Source organism: Thunnus thynnus, chromosome 5 (assembly GCF_963924715.1).
Source record: "Thunnus thynnus chromosome 5, fThuThy2.1, whole genome shotgun sequence".
Taxonomy (NCBI): Eukaryota; Metazoa; Chordata; class Actinopteri; order Scombriformes; family Scombridae; genus Thunnus; species Thunnus thynnus.
This window is the reverse complement of record NC_089521.1, coordinates 11,241,853-11,265,649: the sequence shown is the minus strand read 5'-3', so window position 1 is coordinate 11,265,649 and position 23,797 is coordinate 11,241,853. Positions and strand designations below refer to the sequence as shown.

Below are 23,797 nucleotides of genomic sequence, written 5' to 3'. Positions count from 1 at the left end.
TATTTTAGCACTATTCAAATAATGAGTACATTGTTTAAACATCGCAGCCGCTGACCAAGCCTCGGTTTGTGGCCGTACATTGTTTAAATACTTTAACTCTGTGAACCTTTAACATAATTAAACCATTGTTTAATTATTAAACCCTTGTTTATTTATTAAACCATTGTTTATTTATGTGAACCTTTTATTATCCTATTTCTATGTTTATTTGGGTTTGAGGTTGTGTGTCGTTCAATCTTCACTCCGTGTTTCCAGTCGGACAAATAATAACGTAACACCAATTGCCTTGCAAACATCCGCTGTAGCTTGCAGGATTATGAAAGCATGACTAGTAAGTACTTTCTAACTGCGCCAGCGAATATGTAAGTATGCAGATGGGCGTAGCTGGATGGCGTATTTAGGACCTCGGCTGGGACGGTGCCGTATTTTCCTCCCCGGTGTGTCCGTGTTCAGACTCTTCGGTACTGGTGTAGCTGGGATGGATGAAATGGGTCATGCAACGAGTCGTTCCCCGCTGGAGCGACTCGACTTCGACAACGTCGCCCTCAAGAGACTTCCCCTGGACCCCTCCGAGGAGCTGGGGGTACGGCAGGTGAAAGGAGCATGTTTCTCCCGGGTCAAACCGCAGCCGCTGACCAAGCCTCGGTTCGTGGCCGTGTCACATGAAGCCCTGGCGCTGCTGGGGCTGAACGGAGAGGAGGTCGCGGACGATCCTCTCGGGCCAGAGTATCTCAGCGGCTCCACGGTGATGCCTGGATCCGAGCCCGCCGCACACTGCTACTGCGGCCACCAGTTCGGCCAGTTCGCCGGGCAGCTGGGTGACGGGGCGGCCTGCTACCTGGGCGAAGTGAAGGTGCCTCCCGGACAGGATCCCGAACTGCTGCGGGAAAACCCGAGCGGACGGTGGGAGATCCAAGTGAAGGGAGCAGGACTTACTCCTTATTCCAGGTACTAGTTGTTTTTATTTGCTTTTGGCAATTTATGCAGAGCAAATGTTATATCAAGTTGTTTTGTTTTTTATCATGCTTATTTTGGATTTATGCGAACCGGATGTCACCATATGTAGCTTTTCCAAAATTATCAAAAATTTATGAAATCTGGATGAAGTACACTGGAGAGGTGAAACTAGGGAAAAGCCTCAGATTTTTCATTACAAAACAAAAATGACCAGATCAGAGGCAGATGCAATAGTTGAAGCATTTTAAAACTTTGATAAATTGAGATGGGAATCGCCCAAAATCAATCAATAAACTTTTAATTTTTATAAATCCTGTTTTAATTCTGCATTCCAGGTGATATCAATCAAAATGCAGTTGGGTTGTTTTGATAAGTAAAAATAACTCAACAAAATACAGGTAACTGATTTTTTTTTTCAAGTTTAAAGTTGTTTTTTTTTTTTTTTTTTGCAAAAGCAGATAACTTCAACAGTTTATCAAAGATACATAATTCCACATTTCATATTTCAGAGTCAAACAATGCTAAATAATGGATAAAAGTTTCTTCTTAGTGCAATATTTAACATCCTTAGCATAGAACAAATAGGTAAAGTGCTGCAAATTGCAACAAAAACAGCTAATGGACAATATTACACATTTACAAGATCATAGCTTGAAAAATCCCAGCCAGACTGCAAAACCCCTGAGCATGAATGTGCCAAAGTTTTAACCTGTAGAGTGTCATTAAAGACCACATCTGCCTTTTTTAAAGAGATACCACAGACAGATACCTCAGACAAGCTCATTGCAGAACTGACTCATTGAGCCTGAAGTTAGCCACAGTTTTTCGTCTACAATTGGTTCTTTGGGAGCTGCATTAAACTGGATAGCCTAGTACAAAGAAAGGAAAAAAGAGATAAAAATATAAATTGAATGTTTCAACTTCCTATGTCATGTGTATGCTGTCTTTCTCTCCTCCATAGACAAGCTGATGGCCGTAAAGTCCTTCGCTCCAGTATAAGAGAGTTCCTGTGCAGCGAGGCGATGTACTTCTTGGGTGTTCCCACCACTAGAGCGGGCTCCGTAGTGACCTCTGACAGCAAAGTGATACGAGATGTGTACTACAGTGGAAACCCTCGAAATGAGAGATGCTCTGTGGTCCTTCGCATCGCTCCAACTTTTCTCAGGTGAGTGGACATTACCTCACTGTCATCTAACACAGATATCTGAGCTTCTTGAGATGTATACACAGGAGTCGTTTGTCATGGTTGTGCACTATCCGAGCAGGTTTGGATCCTTTGAGATATTTAAACGTGCAGATGAATACACAGGCCGCCAGGGTCCCAGCTATGGACGTGATGAGATCCGAGGACAGATGTTGGATTATGTCATTGAGATGTTCTACCCTGAGATCCAGCAGAATTACCCGGACCGGGTGGAGAGGAACGTGGCTTTCTTCAGAGAGGTCAGAGCACCCAAGTGGCACACACTGACATTACAGTTTGAAGCCAAGAACATTTGGATCCTCTTATCCTGTTAAGCCGCTATAGACATCGTGACTACATGTGCTGAGTCACTGTGCCGTCTGTTCAATACAAGATTAAGATATTAACAAGGAATTAAACTCTGGATAGAGACTTTTGACATTTTCCTTATTAAATTAGTAAGGTATCATATCATCTACGCTGTCTAGGGTTTGTTCTTCATGGCACAGACACAGATTTTTCTCCCAGTCGTATAGAAAATGTCACTTTTTCTTCTCTTCCTGTCTGTAGGTGATGCTTCGTACAGCTCGACTCGTGGCTCAATGGCAGTGTGTAGGATTTTGTCATGGAGTCCTGAACACAGACAACATGAGCATCCTGGGACTCACACTGGACTACGGTCCATATGGCTTCATGGACAGGTCTGATATTTACAGAGTGTTAATGGTCTACTGATCTAATAGTCATCCTGCATGGTTGTCAGATGTTCAAGTAAAAGAAAAACCTTCATATTTGCTGCAGAAAAACATACTAATCATCATACAGCAGTATGTTGAAAGGATGATGAACTGGTAATTGTAATCATAATGTACAAGTTCAGGACATGAAGTTTCCTTGTCCCTCTTAGGTTTGATCCAGATTTCATTTGCAATGCCTCAGACAACTCTGGGCGCTACTCCTACCAGGCCCAGCCGGCTATCTGTAGGTGGAACCTGTTGAAGTTAGCAGAGGCTCTCGATCCAGAGCTGCCACCTGCCCGGGCTGAGACAGTTATGGAGGAGTATCTGGATTTGTATAATGGCTTCTACCTAGAGAACATGAGGAAGAAGCTGGGCTTATTGAAGAAGCAGGAGCCTGAGGACGAGATCCTGATCACTGAGCTGCTGCAGACCATGCACAACACAGGTGGGACAGGAGGAAACAGAGTCTGATGAGAGAATTTTATCTATGAGAAGCCACTTCCCCTATGAAACATTGCAAGAAATCCTGCAGTCCTTAAAAGCCACATATGGGTTATCAATTTCAGTTTCCTTTCCTTTTTCATCACCATCTTTTCTGGCCCTCATGCAGGTGCTGACTTCACCAACAGCTTCCGCAGCTTGAGTCAAATCTCCTGTCCTATCGAGGGAGAGAGTGAGGGAGAGGAAGAGCGTGTCAAACAGGCTACAAACCTCCTGCTGGAGCAGTGTGCATCTTTAGAGGAGCTCAAGGCTGCCAACAAACCCACCATGGATCCACGGTGAGCTAGTTAAGGCTGCTACATACTATACACTATAGGTTTTGACTAATTTCATACTAACATTGTGTGTTTGGGCTTGAAAAAACCGAGAACTTATAAAAATGTATGCATCACAGAGCATCACTTTGAGGTGTATTAAAGCAGCATTAAATGATTTCTTTGGCCACGTTGGAAACTAGCTGTAAACACAATGCTGACATCAGTGTATAAAGTTGTTATGGTGAACATGTTCATTTATTCATTCATTCAAACCTTAAAGGGTAGGCCATTGAGAGCAAGCTCTCTTTTTCAAGGATGCCCTGATTACGAGGGCTGTAGTCTGCTGGTCGATTAGTTGGTCGATATGCTCTCGTCCGACTAAACTCTCATTGGTTGAATAATCTCCGTGTTATTTTCATAAGGAGAAAAGTGCTACATCAATAGCTTTCCAGGAGTAATCCATTATTTCCTGCAGCGGGAGGGACAGACTAACAAATTACCTGTGAAAACAGGGGTGTATTCAAAACACCCCCCTTGTTTTCACAACTTTGAACTCGCCCAACCTAATGGAGACCGCTGGGTCTAACATCCATGTTCTCAACGTTTATTGACCTTACTGAACGTTTACTGAATCTGTGTTTCTCCATTATGACACAACGAGAACCCCCACCAGGCCCAAAAAAATATTTTTTAATATTTGATATCCGAATAATATAATATATATATATAAATAGATATAGCGTTTGGGAGTCTCTGTGCAGCGCTGTTCCGGTACGTGAGTCAACCTCTGTGTCGTTGCCTGGGAAACTACTGGTAGCGTTGCTCCGTTAAGGAGTATGTTTGCGTAGCGAGTGGGAAAGAGCGAGGGGCAGAGAAGTGACGGTGGATGCGAACGGGGCAGAGGAAAGGGTTAGTAGTAAGTTGGTAGTCTGGCAGTAAATGTACAGTGTGTCAGTTAATAAATGCTAAAAAGTCACGTCTGTTGTTTCCTTAAATGCTGGAAAAGTAAAGGGGGTTAGCTCCAAAGTTAGCAACAATGGGCTAGCATAACCTGAAGACACGAAACAGAGAAATATGACTAATCAATTAGTTGAAGATTATGTACGATTTTAGTCGACCAAGATCTTCTTTGGTTGACTACAGCCCTACTACATCCCTACATCCTACTATATATATGTGTGTGTGTGTGTGTGTGTGTGTATAATATAAGAAAAAATAAAAGCAATATATAAAAGCAACAAAACATAATATGGAACATATTATGGCAATAAAAGTAATATATGCACGTAAAAGTTAAAGCCCAATTAAAACACGCATTCACACTGCCCTATGTCAGCTAAAAGAGATGATTACGAGGGATTAGCTTGTCTTTACTATCTTTTGCAAGTTGTTCCACTTGTGTGGAGCATAATATTTAAAAGCCAATTTCCCAATCTCACTACTAACATGTTGATTTTCAAGGACCAAATAGTCTCGGGACCTAGTGCAGTGTGAAATTGAAGTAAAATTAATAAGACATGTCAGATACTTGGGATGTTGGCCAAGGAGAGCTTTGTATATAAACAAGATGCAGTGCTGTTCTCTTCTCACTGCCAACGACTGCCACCCAACTTTATCATAAAAAATACAACAATGAGTCCTCTAGCCATCCCCAGTTATGGACCTAAGGGCTGAATGATAGACTGCATTAAGAGGTTTGAGAGTAGAAGCAGGAGTGTGCATACAAATTACATCACCACAGTCCTTAGCGGATAAAAAGGTTGACTGAACAATTTGCTCTCTATAATTCTTGGTAATACATGCCTTATTTCTATAAAATAATGCCAGTTTTGCTTTTGGAGACTTAGTCATTTCATCAATATGTTTTCTGAAGTACAGTTTGTCATCTATCCAAAAACCAAGGTATTTATAAAAGGATATTCTATCAATCAGTGTCCCATTAAGTGTAGAAATATTTACTTCCATACTTCCATGAATTAGTCGGTTTTCTAGAAAACAGGATACATTTTGTTTTATCTGAGTTTACAAGTAATTTAGCATCAATCAATGTTTGCCGTATAGCACAGAAATCAATATACAAGTTTTGAACAGCCTGGGCAGCAGAGGGCACTATTGTATTGTCACTTTTTCACCTAATTTATTTATGAAAATAGTGAATACAGTTGGGCATAAAATGAGGCCCTGTGGCACACCTTTTACACTCCTATAGCTTGACATATAGCCATCAGCCACAACAGCTTGAGTTCTACCACTGAGATAATTTTCAAACCAATTACAAAACTTCTCATCAAATCCAATAGTTTCCAGGCGTTTCAAAAGAATTTGATGGTTGACAGTATCGAAAGCCTTAGATAAATCAATGAAAAGGGCAACACAATCCCGCCTGTTATCTAACATACTAGCAACATCATTCAAGACTTTTGATGCTGCCATTACAGTACTATGGCCAGCTCTAAATCCTGATTGATATGACTTTAAAATGGAGTGTTGATCTAAGAATGTTCTCACCTTATAGTTTACCAGCTTCTCTAACACTTAAGCTAGACATTTTAGAAATAGTTTAGAAATTGTGAACCCCATTGGACTGTACCCCTTTATGTAAAGGATGAATGTAGGCTGTCTTCCAAATGTCTGGGATGCTTCCTGTCACAGTCAGATTAAAAATATAAGTTAAGCAATCAACTAAAAATGGAGCTACTAACAATTAAAGGCTCGGCTCTAACTGATCAGCCCCAGTGGACTTTTTTGGATTAATAGAACAAAGAGCATTAAAAGGCTTCAATGAAAAGGTCTGAGTGCCTAATTTGTTTGCCCAGCAAGATGCACTATGATCAGAAGCAAAGGGAGCATTTTCAAATAAATAACCTGATGAAATAAAATGTTCATTCAATGCATCACATATTTCTTTTCCAAATGAGAACATTGAGCTATTTCACTGGGTAAGGATACAGTAAGACTGATCATGATTTAACTGTTTTCCAAAAGTTAGCTTCATTAAAAAATAGTTTCCTAATAACACATTCTGCAGGCAAGGAACAAAATTAGCATTCATTAAGTGTGATGTTTTCTGACCATTTGATCCAATATTTACTCTCGTTTTAGCTCTGTTTTGTCTCCATCAACCCTTAAGGGCAACCATCTGGCTCATTAGCTGCTAAATGCTCCACCATGTTCACAAGCTTGTTGCTAACTTTGTCTGTGTGTCTTTGGTGTTGGGCAGTTAGTAGACGGCAGGTTTACCAGTACTTTATCACAGAAAACAGCTGTCTTTGTGTCACCGAAAAGTGGGAATGGAGTTTGGAGAGAGTTTTATGCCCAAAACAATAAAGTTTTGGGCATAAAACCAAAACATTCAGCTTAAAGACACTAAAAAGCTCCTTAGAGCTGAAGGGTACTGCAAAGTTGGATTAGAATACTTTGCGTTTGTCACAATGAGCGACCTTTTTCAGACTACTATTTGTCAATTGATCTATTGTTACAAAAATATGAATTAGTGCAGCTTTAAGGTCTTTCTCTTCATTGAAACCCCTAGCACTGAATGCTGTCTGCCTTCTCTTATATCTTTCTGTTACTGAAACCCAAGTAGAGCTACTCTTTGGAAGTAGCTACTTCCACCCTTACAAATTGAAAGTAACACTGTTGAGGAATGGCTTGTGCGATCATGTATCTGCAACAGTCCATTTGTAACTTCATGGAATCAGCCAAGGTCATCATTTAGCAAGTCAAACAATGTTAGAGAAATATAAAATTTCATGACCTGTTCTAATACAGTCCAGCTTTGTTTACAAAACTGTGTGGATTATGTCTGGTCATTTTTTGGAAGCCATAGAGGGAAACTGATCACAAAACCAGATGTAGACATGAGGTTTAGAGTAATTGGAGTAACATGTTTAACCATGTTAGCTGATGTCCTGGCCTAACCTAATCTCTATTTTGTGCATGTAAATATAATCAGTGGAACAGACAGTGCCATAAAGATAATAATGTCTGTCTTTTCTTTATCTTGTTACCTCATATTCCCCATGAGGTATCTAACAACAGTTAAAACCTCGACTGACTGTACTGGCAGTGCCGGTCCTCTTAACGATTATAACTGTTATGTTTTCTGTCTGCTGTTGACAGTGAGCTGGCGATGCTGCTCTCTATGGCTCAGAGCAACCCAGCGCTGTTCCAGATGATCTCAGACAGGATGACAATAGCGAGGCAACTAGACAGGCTCAGCAAACTGAAAGACCTGATGGACATCAGCGAGGAGGAGCTCAAAACCAAACATGCTGATGAGTGGACCCACTGGATCACACGCTATAGGTGAGAGGCAGGGAGAAATCAAACAAGATATCTGCAGGAAATATTGAGAAAAAAAAGATAGTTGGCATAAAAACTGCATGGACCGGATGAGAGATATATGGGTGGATGGTGATGGGTGGAAGTGTGACTGATAAAAGGGGCGGATAGAGAAAAAGAGGAGGAAATGGGGTGTTGTGTCTGACATTGTTCCATTACTGTAACTCTTGTGACCGAGCGATTTGTGTTATCAATGCTACAGGAAGCGTCTGGCTCGAGAGCTGGAGGGCCAAAGTGATGTGCAGGCCGTGCAGGAGGAGCGAGTGAGGGTGATGGACAGCACCAACCCACGTGTGGTACTCAGGAACTACATTGCCCAGAATGCAATTGAGGCTGCTGAGAGTGGAGACTTCTCTGAGGTCAGGCTCTGATGCATTGATGGATGTGTCATTATGGTTGAAACCCCTGTCCACCTTTTGAACATTTGTGTGGTAATCTAACACTTATGCCAAAGTCTTTTGGTTCAGACTTCTGTACATCTGAGCTAGAAAAATAATTCAATCTTACTATAAAAATGTGTTTCAACAGCACACAATTTTGCATGCAGTAGAAAAACTAATATTGCACCCAATTCCCCTTTGTTGCTTTGGTGTTTCACTTTCAGGGTGTTCACCTGCTCTCACTTCCTCTCTGTCCCGCAGGTCCAGCAGGTCCTCAAGGTTCTGGAGAAGCCCTTCTCTTCCCAGCCAGATCTGGAACTTCCTGCGTGGGTGGGCCGAGGTGGGGCCACCGAACAGGGAGAGAGGGACGAAGGACAGGAGGCGGAAGCATCAACATCCACTGCCAGAAACCCTGTGCCCTATGACAGCAAGCCTCCAGCTTGGGCTCATAAAATCTGTGTCACATGATCTTCGTAAAAACTTCCCTGAGCGTTAACTTGCCTGCCTAAAGTGAAAAGGAAGTTGTTTTTCACCTTTTTATGACCTTCCTCTCTTCTCCATTCACTGTACAACTTTCTATTACTTTGGCGGGCAGGGTCAGGGAAGTTAGCATGAGGCAAAACGCCCCACAGGCAACCTAGATGATACAAAGCGGTCAGGGAATGAGTTGAGTTTGGTGTCACACATACATAGTTATAAATATGACATTGCTATGACTGACAAAAGCTTCTTACCATGTGTGATGTGCCAGGAAATGGTCTTGTAATTTTAAATTTCTTCCTTGTCTTGATGTATGCTTAAAACAAGATGTTGCAGGAGGATTTAACATCAGAAGTGACAATTTGAGGGATTTGATTAACAAGGGTTAGGCTGTCCATAATGACATTTTATTGGGTAGAATTTTTGTAGATGCCCGTCAATACAAGAGCCATTAATTGAAAGAAGAAAACAAAATAATTTTAATTTATTGTGACTTTTCCGCTTTACAAAGAAGCCCTTCAACTTGTTCCCTGTCTGCTTGGTGTTAACTAGCTGGTAATGACGACTCAGGCAACAAGTCCTACAGTGACCTGTCTGACTCTGACAAACTGTGGGGTATCACCTCAGTATATACCAAATATTATGATGTGTGAGAGAGTAGATGATGTTTCAGGCACTTTTTGTAGGTGTCAGGAAGTGATTGCACTTATTCAAATAAGCCGCACTAGATAAACACGCACAGTATATTCTGGTGTAACAGAAAACATTTACCATAGTAATTTCCATAGTCATAGCATCACTTTATAGGCACTGAGACCAAAACATCAAATGATACCGTTTGTGTTATCCAAAATGTTCACTAAGCATCACAACTACAATTGAACCAGAGCCAAGAAAAGAAAAAAATAGGAACTGCATGTTAAATCTGACTAATGGTCAGGTTGTGACTATGCATGCAAACTTCTCAGGGGAAGTTTATTATAGACTGTTCCACAAATGTGATACGATCAAGAGTGATTTGTAGAGAGGGAAAAACATTTTTCCTCATTCACAAATTTGTTTTAACCGTATTGCCTCTGCCTCCTGATTTGATCAATAAGTCTGTTTGGCATATTAATTCATTTCTTTTGTCAAAATGAATCCACAAACACATGACAGAAATTGATAAGAAATGAGATTTTGTTTAAGAGTTTTATTTTTCCTTAATAAATATGAAAAATATCCTGATGTATGTTCCTCAGTTGTAGCTGTGACACATCTCAATAAACTGAGCAGTCAAAAGACACTGTGCTTTATATTTTGTGTGTAATGCATAGCAACCACAGCTGTCCTTTTTTTTTTTTTAGCATCCGAGGAACTAAACTCCACGTCTACATGTCTGTGTTGCATGACATGTTTAATTGATGTTGCCACGCAGCCAGTAGATTGCTCTACACCTATTTAAGGAAATCTTAAGTCTTTATAGACATATCGTACAGATCTGACATTTCCTGCTTCTTTTTAAAAGTATAATGTCCTTGTTTTGTTTCCTGGATACATGACACCGTCTAGTATTTTTCTTTAACCACATAGTGGTTAGAAAAAAAACACGGTGTGTGTGTATGTGTCAACACGTTTGGGCGTCAATAGTTCTCATGTCCCAGCAAGCCCCTAACATTTATTCACCCTACCTGCCTGCACAAAGCATAGGGGTGCTGAGGAATACAGTCTACAGCAAGAGCTGCCGCTTAACCAGGACATAGTCTATCCCCGGCTTTTAGGTTGCAATTCAAATTGTGCGCACCTACCACCGCATGTATTTTCAGCCAAGCCTTTTGTTACTCACATTCCAGTCTTCTCACCTTTGATTGTAAGCCTACAGCACGACTCGGGAGTGGCTTTTGGTGACTTCAGGGTGCGCCCTGAGCGGCTGACACGCGGAGCTGCGCAATGATCGAGGGTGGGCGCATAGGTAGAATCTGGGACAATGGGTGTGTAGCGACTGAAGAGACAAAACAGCCAAAGAAGAGCAAATCCTAGACTTCTTGTTTGATTTTCTTTTTGATAAATAAGATGTCTAGACGCGTCAGACCCGGCTATTGCCGCCAAGAAATCAACAAAACCTCATGGGAAGTACCGGAGCGGTACCGGGATCTGAAGCAGGTGGGGACCGGAGCGTACGGGACGGTCTGGTAAGTGAAACCTGCGAAACTGGATGAAGCAATACTGATCAGACTGCTTGTTTAAGTGGTGCACGGTAACAAAGAGAGCGACGGAGCAGATGGTGTCATACAGGCGGCCGCACTGTGCCACAACTAAACAAAAGACAAAGTATCTGCGCTCCGCTGAACACATGCTGCTTCATTTCCTTATATGATGGAGACACTTGCACCGATACCTTCGCTGTGCGTTCACCACAAACATCCTGACATCTATAGTCAACTAAAAGATGATTAAGTTATGAAGCCCCCATGAGCAGGGTGGGTGATGGAGGTGCGCTCGCCCAAGTTTACTGATTCACAACAATGAAAAGGAGCTTTTCAGGCACCTTTGTGCGTCTCGCTGCGTGAGGCCCCCCATTGTTGTCAATGATTAACCCTGTGGGCGGGTAAAGCTGCTCTGACCGGCTGAATGCAATTTAATAACACATGAACAACTCTGAAAATTGAAGTTTGAGAATACACGCTGTATATATAGAGCCCCCTGCTATAACTGGAGATCTCGACTGGGCTGTTGGATGAGGGAGGGGGTCGTGTGTGTGTTTGTATATATGTGTGTGTTTGTGTGTGTGTGTGTGTGTGTGTGTGTGTGTGTGTGTGTGTGTTTGTGTGTGTAAATACAGGTTTAGGCCAATAGGGAACATTGCTGATCAGAAGAGAGGAAATATAAAACTTCACTGACATGTTCTGATCACATTGTTTCACTGTTCTCAGTTAAGTCCTTACACTGATGAACTGATTATCATTTCCTCATACTGGTGATGGTACAGATCAGCTGATCTTCTTTGGAAGATATTTATAGACCTATTTTGTCTCACACCATCTGATATATTCATACTTTCAGCTCAGCAGTGGACTCCAGAACAGGAACCAAAGTGGCTATCAAGAAGCTGTACCGGCCTTTCCAGTCCGAGCTCTTTGCCAAGCGGGCATACAGGGAGCTGAGGCTTCTCAAACACATGAAACATGAAAATGTGAGACACAACATTATCATACTTAAAGGGTCCAAGCTCTCAAGACTGCAGAACTATTTATTTTTATATCAGTGCAATTTTATAATGCTGATCAAATTAAGACTTGGCAGCTGTATTCAAATAGTCTTGAATTTCCACGGAAAAAGAGGAACTGTGAACATTTGTCTTGTGTGATATATTGTGATCTCTTTCTGGTGCAGGTGATCGGTCTATTAGATGTGTTTACAGCTGACCTGTCTCTGGACAGATTCCATGATTTGTAAGTGCAGATAAATACTCCTTCTATTACGCTATTCTGCGTTCATTTGAACAAGTTTGGCCAAAATTGTTTCAAGTTGGAAACCTGCTGGAAAAATATGTCGTACGAATAATGTTTCCTTCTTCTTCAAGTTATCTGGTGATGCCGTTCATGGGGACAGATCTGGGGAAGCTGATGAAGCTGCAGAGGCTGTCTGAAGAAAAAATTCAGTATTTGGTTTATCAGATGCTCAAAGGGCTTAAGGTGGAGAACGCTTTGATCTTATGTTGTGCGCAATTTACTACCTGGGTTTAATTGTTCTGTTGGTTAAATCCCTGTCATATTCTTTTATTACAGTATATTCATTCTGCTGGTATAATTCACAGGGTAAGTTGGGTTTTATACTCTTTGTATTTCTACCATGTATGTGTGACACAGAGTTTGTGTTCTTTCTTATACCCTTTCCATTTTGTTGCACTGTTATGACAATAGAAGAGGGCCCAAGTGTGCTCACATCCAGGCAAATTATTCAGGTGCAAGTGAAAAAAATGTTTCATTGCAAGGTACAAAGGAGTGAGGTCTGCACATTGTTAAACTCCAAATAAATAGTTTTATTTCCTTTTTTGAGGCAACAATTGTTATGACTCTAACTTTTCTCTTGCTTATTTGCTGCTGACTTAAAATAATCTTGCAGTCATTGTTAGCCTTTCCATATCAACTTTTGCAGGATCTCAAACCAGGAAATCTCGCCATTAACCAAGACTGTGAGCTCAAGGTACAACTGTACACACCCTGATAACCCAAACAAACACAACATGTCTTTGTATGAAAATATCATGTGATCATGTGCAAAAACATTCATCTCAAGCTAAGACAAGAGGCGCTCTTTACCACAATACCAAACCTGTAACTGTAAAATCATCATTCCACTGTCCATATTTTCATTGCCACTGCTATACATTTTAGGGGATGTATACTTGGCTTACTTGTTAATTATTTGTCTGGCATTAGTTCCTTATTACAGGACCTCAATATGGCCTGGGTGTAAATTTTACTGTATCTAACTACAGTATTTCCTTTTATGTTCCGTCAGATCTTGGACTTTGGTTTGGCGCGGCAGGCAGACAGTGAGATGACAGGGTACGTGGTGACTCGCTGGTACAGAGCCCCAGAGGTCATCCTGAGCTGGATGCACTACACTCAGACCGGTAATGTGGAGCTAATTAAAGGAAAAAATCCACTCTTGTACTGTCATCTTTCATCAATGTGCTCTCCATTAGCCCCAATTAGCACCGAATCCCTGTGTTATTTTATAATGTGGTATGAAACGGTTGTGTTGGTGTACTCGCTTGCCCTCAGCTTATGGTTTCTGCTTCAGCTCGTGATTTACTACATTTCCAAGACTTACCTTTACAACCTGCAGCAGACAGGCTGAAACTTGTGGCTTTCAGCAGTGAGTGATGCCTGTGGCTGGAGAATATTATCTGTAGGGATAGCATAGTGACTGCGCGAAACAAGTCTCGTGGCTACATTATATTCAGTTAGTAGTGAGAGAATTTATTCTTTTTCAGTGACAGATTTATCTGTCTGATTGTGAATATGGTGAGTCCAGGATGCAGTTAAAACACAGCTGCAGATTCTTTAAAAAAAAAAGAAAGAAAAATACATATTAATGGGCCTAGAAATACAAGGTACATTATCTACATGTATTCATAATAATGTTAAGATGGATTTGTGCCACTGTGGTAGGACATACAGTACAGTAGTGTCACAAACATATTTGTTCAATTGAGTCAAGGGGTAATAATAAATATTGTCCACTAGGTGGAGCTCTTGTAACATTTACCTTTAATTGCAAGCACTTTGTTTGGGAATGCATGCAGTTTATGCTACTGACCACTGAGATACAGTGTTCTGTAGCTGTAAATCATTTAAGCTCTTATGAAGTCTGACATCGATGGTGTTTCAGAACTGTGTTTTCTTTCCCTCTTCATCAGTGGATATTTGGTCTGTGGGCTGCATCATGGCGGAGATGCTGCAAGGGAAACCTCTCTTCAAAGGCAGCGACCGTATCCTTTTACCACTCTGACCATTTTCACTTTGATGTTTTTACAGATACCCATAGCTCTGTTTTTCCCTCTTAACCTATTTGAAATTATCCTGTGACATCGCATTTGACCCTTGACCCCTGTTCCTCAGACCTTGATCAGCTGACCGAGATCATGAAGATCACAGGAACACCAACTCAGGAATTTGTATCAAAACTAGAATCTGAGGATGTGAGTTCAGATCGTGACCTTGTTATGGCACTAAATTGTGCCATCAAATCTTCAAAATTTTAGAAATTGGAGGCATGAATGGGCAGAGTCCAAATACATATAAACACACACTCCTCATATGCAACTATGAACATATTGATTTGTTTAAGATGAAATGTATTGATGTCTTCTTTTAGGCCAAAGGCTATATCAAAAGTCTTCCAAAAGTGGAAAAGAAAGACCTACAGAAGGTGTTTTCCACAACCAACCAACAAGGTACAACATGTTCAGTCTTTTAATTCCATTTATTTTCAATTTGACAATAAAACTTTGATTCGATTTCCTGTTTCCTCCTCTTTCCTCAGCCGTGTCTGTACTGGAGCGCATGTTATTGCTGGATCCGGATAACAGGGTAGCTGCTTCAGATGCTCTTTCACTGCCTTACTTCTCAGAGTTCAGAGAACCAGAGGAGGAGACGGAAGCACAGCTGTACGACCACTCGCTAGACAACACAGACCTGCCCCTGGACCAGTGGAAACGTAAGGATGAAGGGGAGGAGCTGTTAGACTGATCGTGGTGCAAGGAAGCCAAAAAAAAAAAAAAAAAGATCAATAAAGGATGGACGATGTAATGTCAGAAGGATGGAGGGCAGAGGGGAAAGGAGGAATATGAGCTCTAATGTTTTATTCATCAACTCTCTTTCTTCTATGCTTCTTTTTGTAGGTCACACCTTCACAGAGATCTTAACCTTCAAGCCTGTTGTGCCAGAATCTAAGGAAACCTCTCTGTAAGACACAGAGAGTTGGCTGTGCAGACTGGGACCAGAACAAACTAACATTTTATCTTTTTGCCTGTGGAACCTGTTCACAATTCTCTTAGAAGTGCAAGCTGCCATCTTTTTGACCTCCCAGTTGTGGGTTTGACTCTTTCAATGTCATGTCGGTCCAGTGGCTTGTTTCCACAGTCTAGATAGTATTAGACCTTTTCATCTCTTCTCACAGTGCGGAGGATGCTATACTGTCAGGTAATAATATTTGATAAGTAACTAAGCGATCAAATCACTATGGAGTGTTATTTGTTAAGTTATTTATCCATGTTCAGTTTTAGTTACAATGCAGTTTTGGTTAAAGTGGTACATGCAGTATGAGTTCTTTACCAAATACATCACTCCCAACCAGCTGGTATGAAGTACAAATCAAGCAATGACAGCAGTGTCTCTGTGGGAAAACTTATTTTATTTAAAGAGAAAATGGAAACATTTAGTGATATTGATCCTGACATTCTCAACAGATCCGAATCTAATTCATAGTTTGATTGTAGAGTTACTGTGTTATAGGCTTTTTGTGTTGTAATGTATCATTTTGTTAAGCAACTTCCCTAGTGTCCTCGAGAGACATATGACTGGAATTAATCGGGGGGGGGGGGGGGGGGGGGGGGTTGATCTGACTTATCCTACTTTCGGGGACACATTTCAGACTCAAGACCTGGTTGTTGGGGACGGCTTGTCCAATTGGGGACAAAAGCTGTGTCCCTGACTGGGTAAGTCTCCAGGAAATGAATGTAAGTCAATGTAATGTCCCCAAAAGTGACCTAAGCAAACATGAGTGTGTGCATGTGCGTGCGCGCGCGCGTGTGTGTGTGTGTGTGTGTGTGTGTTGTCTACATGCATGCTATGACCTCGTTCCTCCCTGTGGCCTTAATGATAATGACAAAAGACCAACACTGCTCCCGGTTATGCACAAACATTCACATTTTGATCTCACACCAAAAACAGATGTTACTTACATCTGATGTTGGGACTTTTTTTAAACAGCAAAATGCAAAAACACATTGTCTATGTTCATCTGTGAATTAATGTTTGTAACACCACCACGCGTTTTTATTATTAAATATTCTCTTTGAAAATGATGACAATGCATATGTTGTTTGTTTTCTCCTGATATATTATTGAATTATTCTATTAGTATGTAGTATATTATTCTCTAGTATTGTGTTATTCTATAGCAGTTACATGCAGATTATTCACAGTGTTACAGGAATTCAGCTGTGAAACCAACAATAATCAAAATTCTCCTCCTTGTCGTTGAATAACAACATTGTATGTTCCATATTAACATACAAATATGTGTCAACCACCACTAGGTGGTGGCAGCACATAAATAAGCCATTATGACTGGGCTGCATTATTTCAGTTGTAGAGATGGTAATGTCTGTCGAACAGTTCACCAGTTTGGTCTAGACTGAAACATCACCACAAATATTGGCTGGATAATCATGAAATTTGGTGCAGACATTTATGGTTCCTGTACAACATACTGTATCCTAACCTGGGTGACCCCCTAACCTTTCATCAAGAAACATCATCAGGTCAAAATTTTAATTTGTCTGATACTTTGGTTTATGGCCAAATGCCAGAAAACTAATGGCATTCACAACAGCCTCAGCTGTACTTTATGTTTAGTGCTAATTAGGAAATGTTAGCAAGCTAAGATGGTCACCATGCAACATGCAAACATTATACTAAACATCAGCATGCTAACATTGTTATTGTGAGCATGCAGGTGTTAACTCAAAGAACCATGGTCTCTAAGCTCAGTATTATTATTCCTTTCTGGAAGATTAAACCCGTCAAAGATGAGTTGTCATTGTAGTTGGTGCACTAATTTATCTGTATTGCCCCCAACACTGACAACTTTATTTTTGTATTTAATATGATTGATGACTTCAAATAACAAATGTTTAAACATTCTTGCACAATGCCTGTTTGCTTTTGGATTCTGCTCATTCCTCTGCACATATTCTCCACTGGTGGGTGTTGAATTTAACAAGCTTGTCTTGACTGACCTCCAGATCCTTGACTCCCAAAGGGTGACTCCCCCAGAGGACAAGCTTCCTTCCTGAGCCTGAGCTCCTCCAAACCAAACGCTGGGTGCTTGTGTCCTCCTAATCGTGCACACAGAGGATAGTTCACTCAGAAGTCAGAGAGTTCTGTTCCCGCTGCAGACAGGAAGACACAGGGGAAAGCACATTTTTTTACCCCACAACCCGTCCTCTCCAACACACAGCATCACATGGACGGACTCCCCTTTCTTGGTCTTCTTTGTTGACCCTGAGGTTTATTTTCAGAGCGTGTTGGATTCAAGCAGCATATTTCCTGAGACACACATAGAGTTCACATGTGTGCACCCATATATACAGATACGCCTGGCATGCACAGTTGGATACATACATACATCTATACACTCAGACTGACACTGACACGGGAGGGAGTACGCATGGAATGGCAGTGATGCCCAAACACTGATTTGACCTGGGTCACTCTCTTTTCTTAAGTCAGTTATAGCTGTGTTTATTCTATGTGTCTGGGGGAGGCACATCACTGTGAATCTCACCGTGGTGAGAGGATCACCACCATCTTTGCTGGGATTCTTCATCCTGCATCCTCAGAGACTGAAGTTTTTAATGCTGATGGGCTTGGAAACTTTTCAGTTTGTCTCATTTGTTTCACAATAGGAACTCTGATAACTTATGATTGGATAAATGAGAGCCAACGCTGATCATCAGTTTTAATTGAAATGAACCACAACAACAGAACATCATCAGTTACAGTGTTTATTCTGTATAAATAGTCTGGGTTGTCATGTCCTTGCTGGAGATCCAAACAGATTCAAGGGCTCTGCTGAGATAAAATTGCCCGGAGTTTTACCAGGAGGCGAAGTGAAAATCTGTCAACTCACTTAATGTCCTTGTCTTTGTCTATCTCCTGACTTTATGCAGATTTATATTTCTACATAGCAGGGTATTTTCTGTACGTGATGTTCACCATATGACTGGTTCCAGATGTCGGTTTGGATCTGCGTTGCTCCTGCTGCTCTGTGGCAAGTTTACAGAAGTCTGTGTTTCCTCATACATGGCTACATGTGTCATGGATGTTGTTAAAAAGACAGATACTCTGGATGAGAAGACACATTTTTAGAACTCGCCTTTGCAATTAAACAGCAAGAATAAGCTGTTTAATCGTGCACCAAAGGGTGATTTAGTCGTAGTTTTGAGCTCATGTTCAAAAATATTTTCCATATTAAAAAAGAGGAAATGATGTTTGATGATTTCTCAAGCTTGGTATCTTTATATCTTTTTTTTATTTGTTTGTTTTAGTGAATGAATACTTGTGTTTATAAGTTTACAGCTTCACTATTATTTTGTTTGTGTATCCGGCCCACTATTTGTTTGTGTGTATGCACGGCTCAGCGGGTGTGTGTGGAGGTCGAGCAGAACTCCAAATACAGTGAGTCACGTGGCCTGGCACGCTGTAGCTGAAGGTTTTCATTCTACATTTCTGTCTAACTTGCTCACCCTTCTCTATTAAACCTTTTCTGTCTTTACACGTGCCTGCAATTCTATCTCTGGCCTGATCTTTGTGAGATGTATACAGAAGCACACGTGTCTGTGTGGGATCCTTCAGGAGGAGAGCAGGACCTGCCGGGTGAGCTATAGAGGAAATTCCACAAGCTCACATGGTGCTGGGCAGCCCGCTGTTAACACCGAGGGGGATTACTCCAACTCTCTGAGCTCTGAGGAGGCACCACGACTTGGGTGGGTCAGAAAAGGAAGAGGTTTAGGAAGTAATACTAAGGCTAGGGAAAGAAGATGCTATTTGAACAAAGGGAAGAACTAAGAGATGTGAGATTAGAAGAGGAGGACAGGCAGGGAAAGAGGGGTGGATGAAAGGAAAGGAAGGGTAGATGAAGAGAGAGACGGTCAGAGATGCAGAGGGCCTGAGGGAGAGCCTATCTGAGCTAGAATGGGGCGGTTTTGTTTACATTGCTCATTCATTAGCCGTCCACTCCTGTTTGAAGATGTCTGAGGAATATGTGATGCAAAGAGTGCATGCCACAGACTGTGATCCCTCTCCCAGGACAACTCTCTGTCCATCTGTGATGTGTTGACGTATGGGGTTGTGGTGTGTCAGGTTTAGAAGAGGCGCTACATTGTTGAAGAGCACTCAAACCCCTCTCACCCACAGGAGAGATGGGAGCCAGCTGCTGGACTGTGAGACAAATTACTGTAGTCTGTTTTTAAGTTGGAGACTGAAAGTGTTAATGTGTCAAATGCAGCTCTGATCATTAAGAGCCGTTGGGTCCAGTATAGCTAACCAGCAGTGTATGAAATTTTACTTATATTTTGTCAAAATCATTGTGATAAAGGATTTATTAATTTGTGTATTATAGTAGTTCAGTCACTCGATTGGTTGGCAGCCATTCAGCACCCTTGTTATTGGTTGGGTGGCAGGGATTAGCCAATCAGTGCATAACATCCCGACATCTCTGCATTCTTGCCCATGCACCACAGTGGTCACATAGTCACAGCCAGCTACAGTTACAGTCCCAGCTATCAATCCTTTATTACAATCATCATCTCGTGGTAATGCAGTTAAAAGCATATATTGCTTTCACAAGCCTTCTGTGTTGTTGCTTTTAGGAGCTGCTGGGATAAGCTTCAATATTTGACACATGAGATTTTTGCTGCTGAACCACAACGTTTTTTATGCAAGAAATGATGGCACATGGTCGTCAGTATTATCTGTATTTGCTTATTGTTTTGTGCCTGGATTTGATTTTCTGTCCACATTGCTGCCTAATAAATGACTGTTTGGCAGCAGTCAAATCATAAATGTCAGCGCTTAAGAACAACCCGGCCTGGAGACTTTTCAGAACAAAAAATATTCATATGAATGTATTACATAAATATATAATAATGGAAGCTGGTTTTCAGACTGTGCGGGCAAGTACTGAAAACAGGAGGTGGGTAAGACACATATTCAAAATCTACACTGTTTTTGTCATTCTTTTTTTGGAAAATGGTTAGTATCAGTGTGGACTATGCTGTACACGATTTAGTAAATGAACTAAAACATGAATAAACACTAGTATGGATCTTCATAATGCAAGTTGGTGTAGAATTTGAGCCTGAGTTGAATAAACTCCCAAACCCCTAGTCAGTTATTCCATCTGTCCATCATTTGGATCCAGACAAAAAGATCTCAATAAGGTTGAACACTAGAAACTTTGATAATTATTCTTTAACTTTTCATCTAATGTTTCATCTAATATTAGCCCCATCATCTGGTCACAATTTGTGTGTGTGTGTTCAAGACATTCCCATTAGCTGTACCTTGTGTTTAGCATGCTGACATTAGCATTAAGCTCAAAGCACCACTATGTGCGTCATAACCTCACAGAGTCGTTAGCATGGCTGTAGACTCTTTATCTTGTTTGTAATTCAAAACTATCAAAAAAAAGCTTTTTTTGAAAAGCAAATTAAAAAGTTCTTTAAACTGAAAAAGTGCTTATCTCTATCCTCTCTTGTGCAAGGGTTACTTAAGACTTTGCACTTTATGTGAACCGAGCAGTTTACTTGCTTACTTGTCAAGTCTTACTTGTCACTTAAAGGGATGCTTTTGAGTATCAAATTCTCATCCCCTTTTGACTTGAAAGGTTGCGGTTAATAGTTTGTGGTTTCCTCACACTGAACAGCAACTTGAATTCATTCTATTAAAATGAATTCCAACAGTGATAAGATTTCAAAGCACCCACTGGAATTTCACACGCTGTACATGTTGTATAATCCACTTGTCTGCTGTCCATCAGTATGCTCGGTATGATAGATCTCAGGTGGAAAATCTCCAATTTCCCTGCGTGGGCTCAGTAAAGTTCATCTTATCTTATCTTATCTTAAGGAAAACCAGAAGCCTGCGTAGCTTCAAAAATGTGTCCCTCTGATACTCTGCAGGTGAGCTCACTGTAATGTTTAAAGTAAGCATTACAAAAGATGACTTACGTAACAGTCTGACCAGATTGAACTTCAGATGATAAATCCTGATTGAGTTTATGGTCAAGTGGCCACAAGACCCGGTGACCTCTGCTTTGACGTCTGTGGGGGTCACAGCTTCCCGAATGTTATCCTTCACAACAGGCGATAAACCAGGCAAGACAGCTGAATCATGGGTGGGACCTGACTCAGAGGTGAGAGGTCACCGTACATCACGAGGCCCGTGTTTCTCTTTTTGTATCAAGGGGAGTAGCTTCTGTGGCTGGGTCAAGGTTAGAAGGAACAGTTAATGCCCTGAAATATCATCCAGTAGGAGGCAGAAAATAAGATTTTCATTGTTTGATAGAAGGCAAGATTAGAAAAATAAACAGGTATTCGCCTTTATGTTCCCGCCTTGTAGGCTTACGTAACTGAGTGTTACAATATCACACCTCCTACTATCCAGATTGTAATAACTTATCTACAACCGGGGTAAATGCCAGATTGCTTCTATTGTGTTTCTCCAAGCTAACGAAATGATAAATTGTTTTCCTCCAGTCTTTCGTTTGAATGAGGTGAAACACAAAGGCCTTGATGAAGGCTGAAAAATAAACAGGTATCGCACAACGGTGGATGAAAATGTACCCAGAAGTCAAAGCCTGTTAAGTCGGTTATATAAGCCTGCAAAATCTTCTGAGTCTTCAAAGCTTGATGTGTTTAGGGTAGATGATTGCTTTGCTTTCAGTCGTACAGCCTTACGGGAAGACCGAGACGAAACAGAAACCATCACATTTTTTCCTCACTAAAACCCATCCTTGCTGAATTAAGGAAGCTCTTGCAGACTCACATGCATCAGTGGTATGGCAGAAAACAGAAAAGGTCTTTTTTTTCCAGGGGAGGTTGATGATGATGGTGGTGGTGAGGAATGTCAGCATCTGTGTTAGGGATATTTTCTGTTTTATAGCTGTTTTCTCAGAGATGCCAGTGAGTGCTGTGGTGAGAGCACAGGGACCGGGCTGCAGTCCAGGCTTTCTACCTCATGTCTGTCCACGTGGGCAGGAGTGTACGATATCAAACCAGACATAGTTTCTAAATCTAGTCACCACAAGTTAATAAAAAAAAGACAGTATGGTCAGGTTTTCTTTGTGTTTTTATGTTCTTTCAGTATTCATGTTTATGACTCTGCTCTTGTTTATAAGTCCTGCTCTCATGACAGGATGCTGAGTATCTGGTTCCTCTATAAATACCCACAGTAGAAGTAATGTTTTTCTACAGTATAAGAAGTATGAAGGATATTATTACATGGCACAACACTGATCACGTAATTGCTTTGTAAGCAGACTTTACAGACATGACCCAAACGCAGTGAAAGTAGAGGAAATGATGTGGTAGCAGTGAGGCATGATTGATAAAAATAATCTCTGAATAACAGCAAAGACTACGTTTCCTCTCCAGGGTGGGTCTGCCTGCTGACGTGGGCTGCAGTTTTTGGCTGGACTGAGCTGTGTTTCACAGAAATGTTTGCCTGCCTAGTAGATGCTCTCTTAGGAAGAAAAAAAAACAGTCTGATGAGAGAGGAAGGTGTGTGTGGCAGATGTGCAGGGTTATAGATTGACAGGATGTTTATCAGGAATGCTGTGGGGTGACCCCAGTCCCACATAGCCACTCCATAACAGACCAGTGATGATTTAGTTAAAATACATCACACTCTGGTTGCTTCTAAATCATCTGACACTGAACAATGAATGCTGAATGTGGTGGACTAAAGTAGACTACTAATCGTGTAATTAACCTAATATGAATATACATATAAAGTATTTTATTCAAATTGAACTTTAAGTAAAAATCATTGTTTCAAATCATATTTAGCCTACCCCCCAGTTATCTGAATCTTTGACATTTTGAGAAAAACACTCATGTCTGTAGGCCTATAGTAAATATGAAGCTAGCCAGTTAGCTTAGCTTAGCATAAAAACAGAGGGAAACAGCTAGCATGGCTTTCCTAAGGTAACAAAATCTGCCCACCCGTGTCCAAAGCACACTAATTGATGTTATATTTAATTTGTTTAATACTTACAAAAACCACAACGTGTAAAAGTGAAACCCATTGGGGTTATGACTATTTCCTGGCTGGTTACAGTGACTTCCTAGAGTCTCCTGGTTGCCCAGCAATCTCCAGGAAGTCACTGCACCCAGCCAAGAAATTGTTAGGTGGAGTGGAACAGGTGGACCCAAATGCAGGAAACAACAGGCACAGAAATTGAAGAATATCTTTATTTAGGCACAAGTGCTGGCTGAGCTGAGCTGGGCTGGGCTGGGCTGGGCAGACTGAACAATACAGAACAAATGATCCAACAAAACTGAACTGAAAACCGGGGCGTAAATACAAACTGAACTGATTAAACAACAAGTAATAGGTGGTGAGACACAAAGGCAGGCTGGGAGCTGATTGGCTGGTGAAGACACAGGGAGCAGGGCAG

General features: G+C 41.2%; 2 protein-coding genes across 2 annotated transcripts; both read left to right on the top strand.

The window, feature by feature from the left end:
- The first annotated feature begins 261 nt into the window (after positions 1–261).
- selenoo1 (selenoprotein O1) lies at positions 262–10,127 on the top strand. Its single transcript, XM_067589201.1, has 9 exons — positions 262–948; positions 1,919–2,122; positions 2,223–2,400; positions 2,711–2,841; positions 3,048–3,325; positions 3,491–3,659; positions 7,761–7,946; positions 8,185–8,341; positions 8,624–10,127. The coding sequence occupies exons 1-9, from the start codon at positions 389–391 to the stop codon at positions 8,837–8,839; spliced, it is 2,079 nt and encodes a 692-aa protein (XP_067445302.1). The 5' UTR covers positions 262–388; the 3' UTR covers positions 8,840–10,127.
- Positions 10,128–10,424: 297 nt separating this feature from the next.
- On the top strand, positions 10,425–16,418 carry mapk12a (mitogen-activated protein kinase 12a). Its single transcript, XM_067589204.1, has 12 exons — positions 10,425–11,013; positions 11,885–12,014; positions 12,215–12,273; positions 12,405–12,516; positions 12,610–12,639; positions 12,980–13,027; positions 13,346–13,460; positions 14,250–14,321; positions 14,452–14,531; positions 14,708–14,786; positions 14,876–15,049; positions 15,234–16,418. Exons 1-12 carry the CDS (start codon positions 10,895–10,897, stop codon positions 15,299–15,301), a joined length of 1,086 nt encoding a protein of 361 aa, XP_067445305.1. The 5' UTR covers positions 10,425–10,894; the 3' UTR covers positions 15,302–16,418.
- The last annotated feature ends 7,379 nt before the right edge of the window (positions 16,419–23,797 follow it).

What these genes read in the sequence shown, in the direction of transcription:
- mapk12a (XM_067589204.1), top strand. Translation starts at nt 10,895, where the DNA reads ATGTCTAGACGCGTCAGACCCGGCTATTGCCGCCAAGAAATCAACAAA. An exon ending in GGAGCGTACGGGACGGTCTG is followed by an intron (nt 11,014 to 11,884) that starts GTAAGTGAAACC and finishes TCATACTTTCAG; the next exon opens with CTCAGCAGTGGACTCCAGAA. An exon ending in AACACATGAAACATGAAAAT is followed by an intron (nt 12,015 to 12,214) that starts GTGAGACACAAC and finishes TTTCTGGTGCAG; the next exon opens with GTGATCGGTCTATTAGATGT.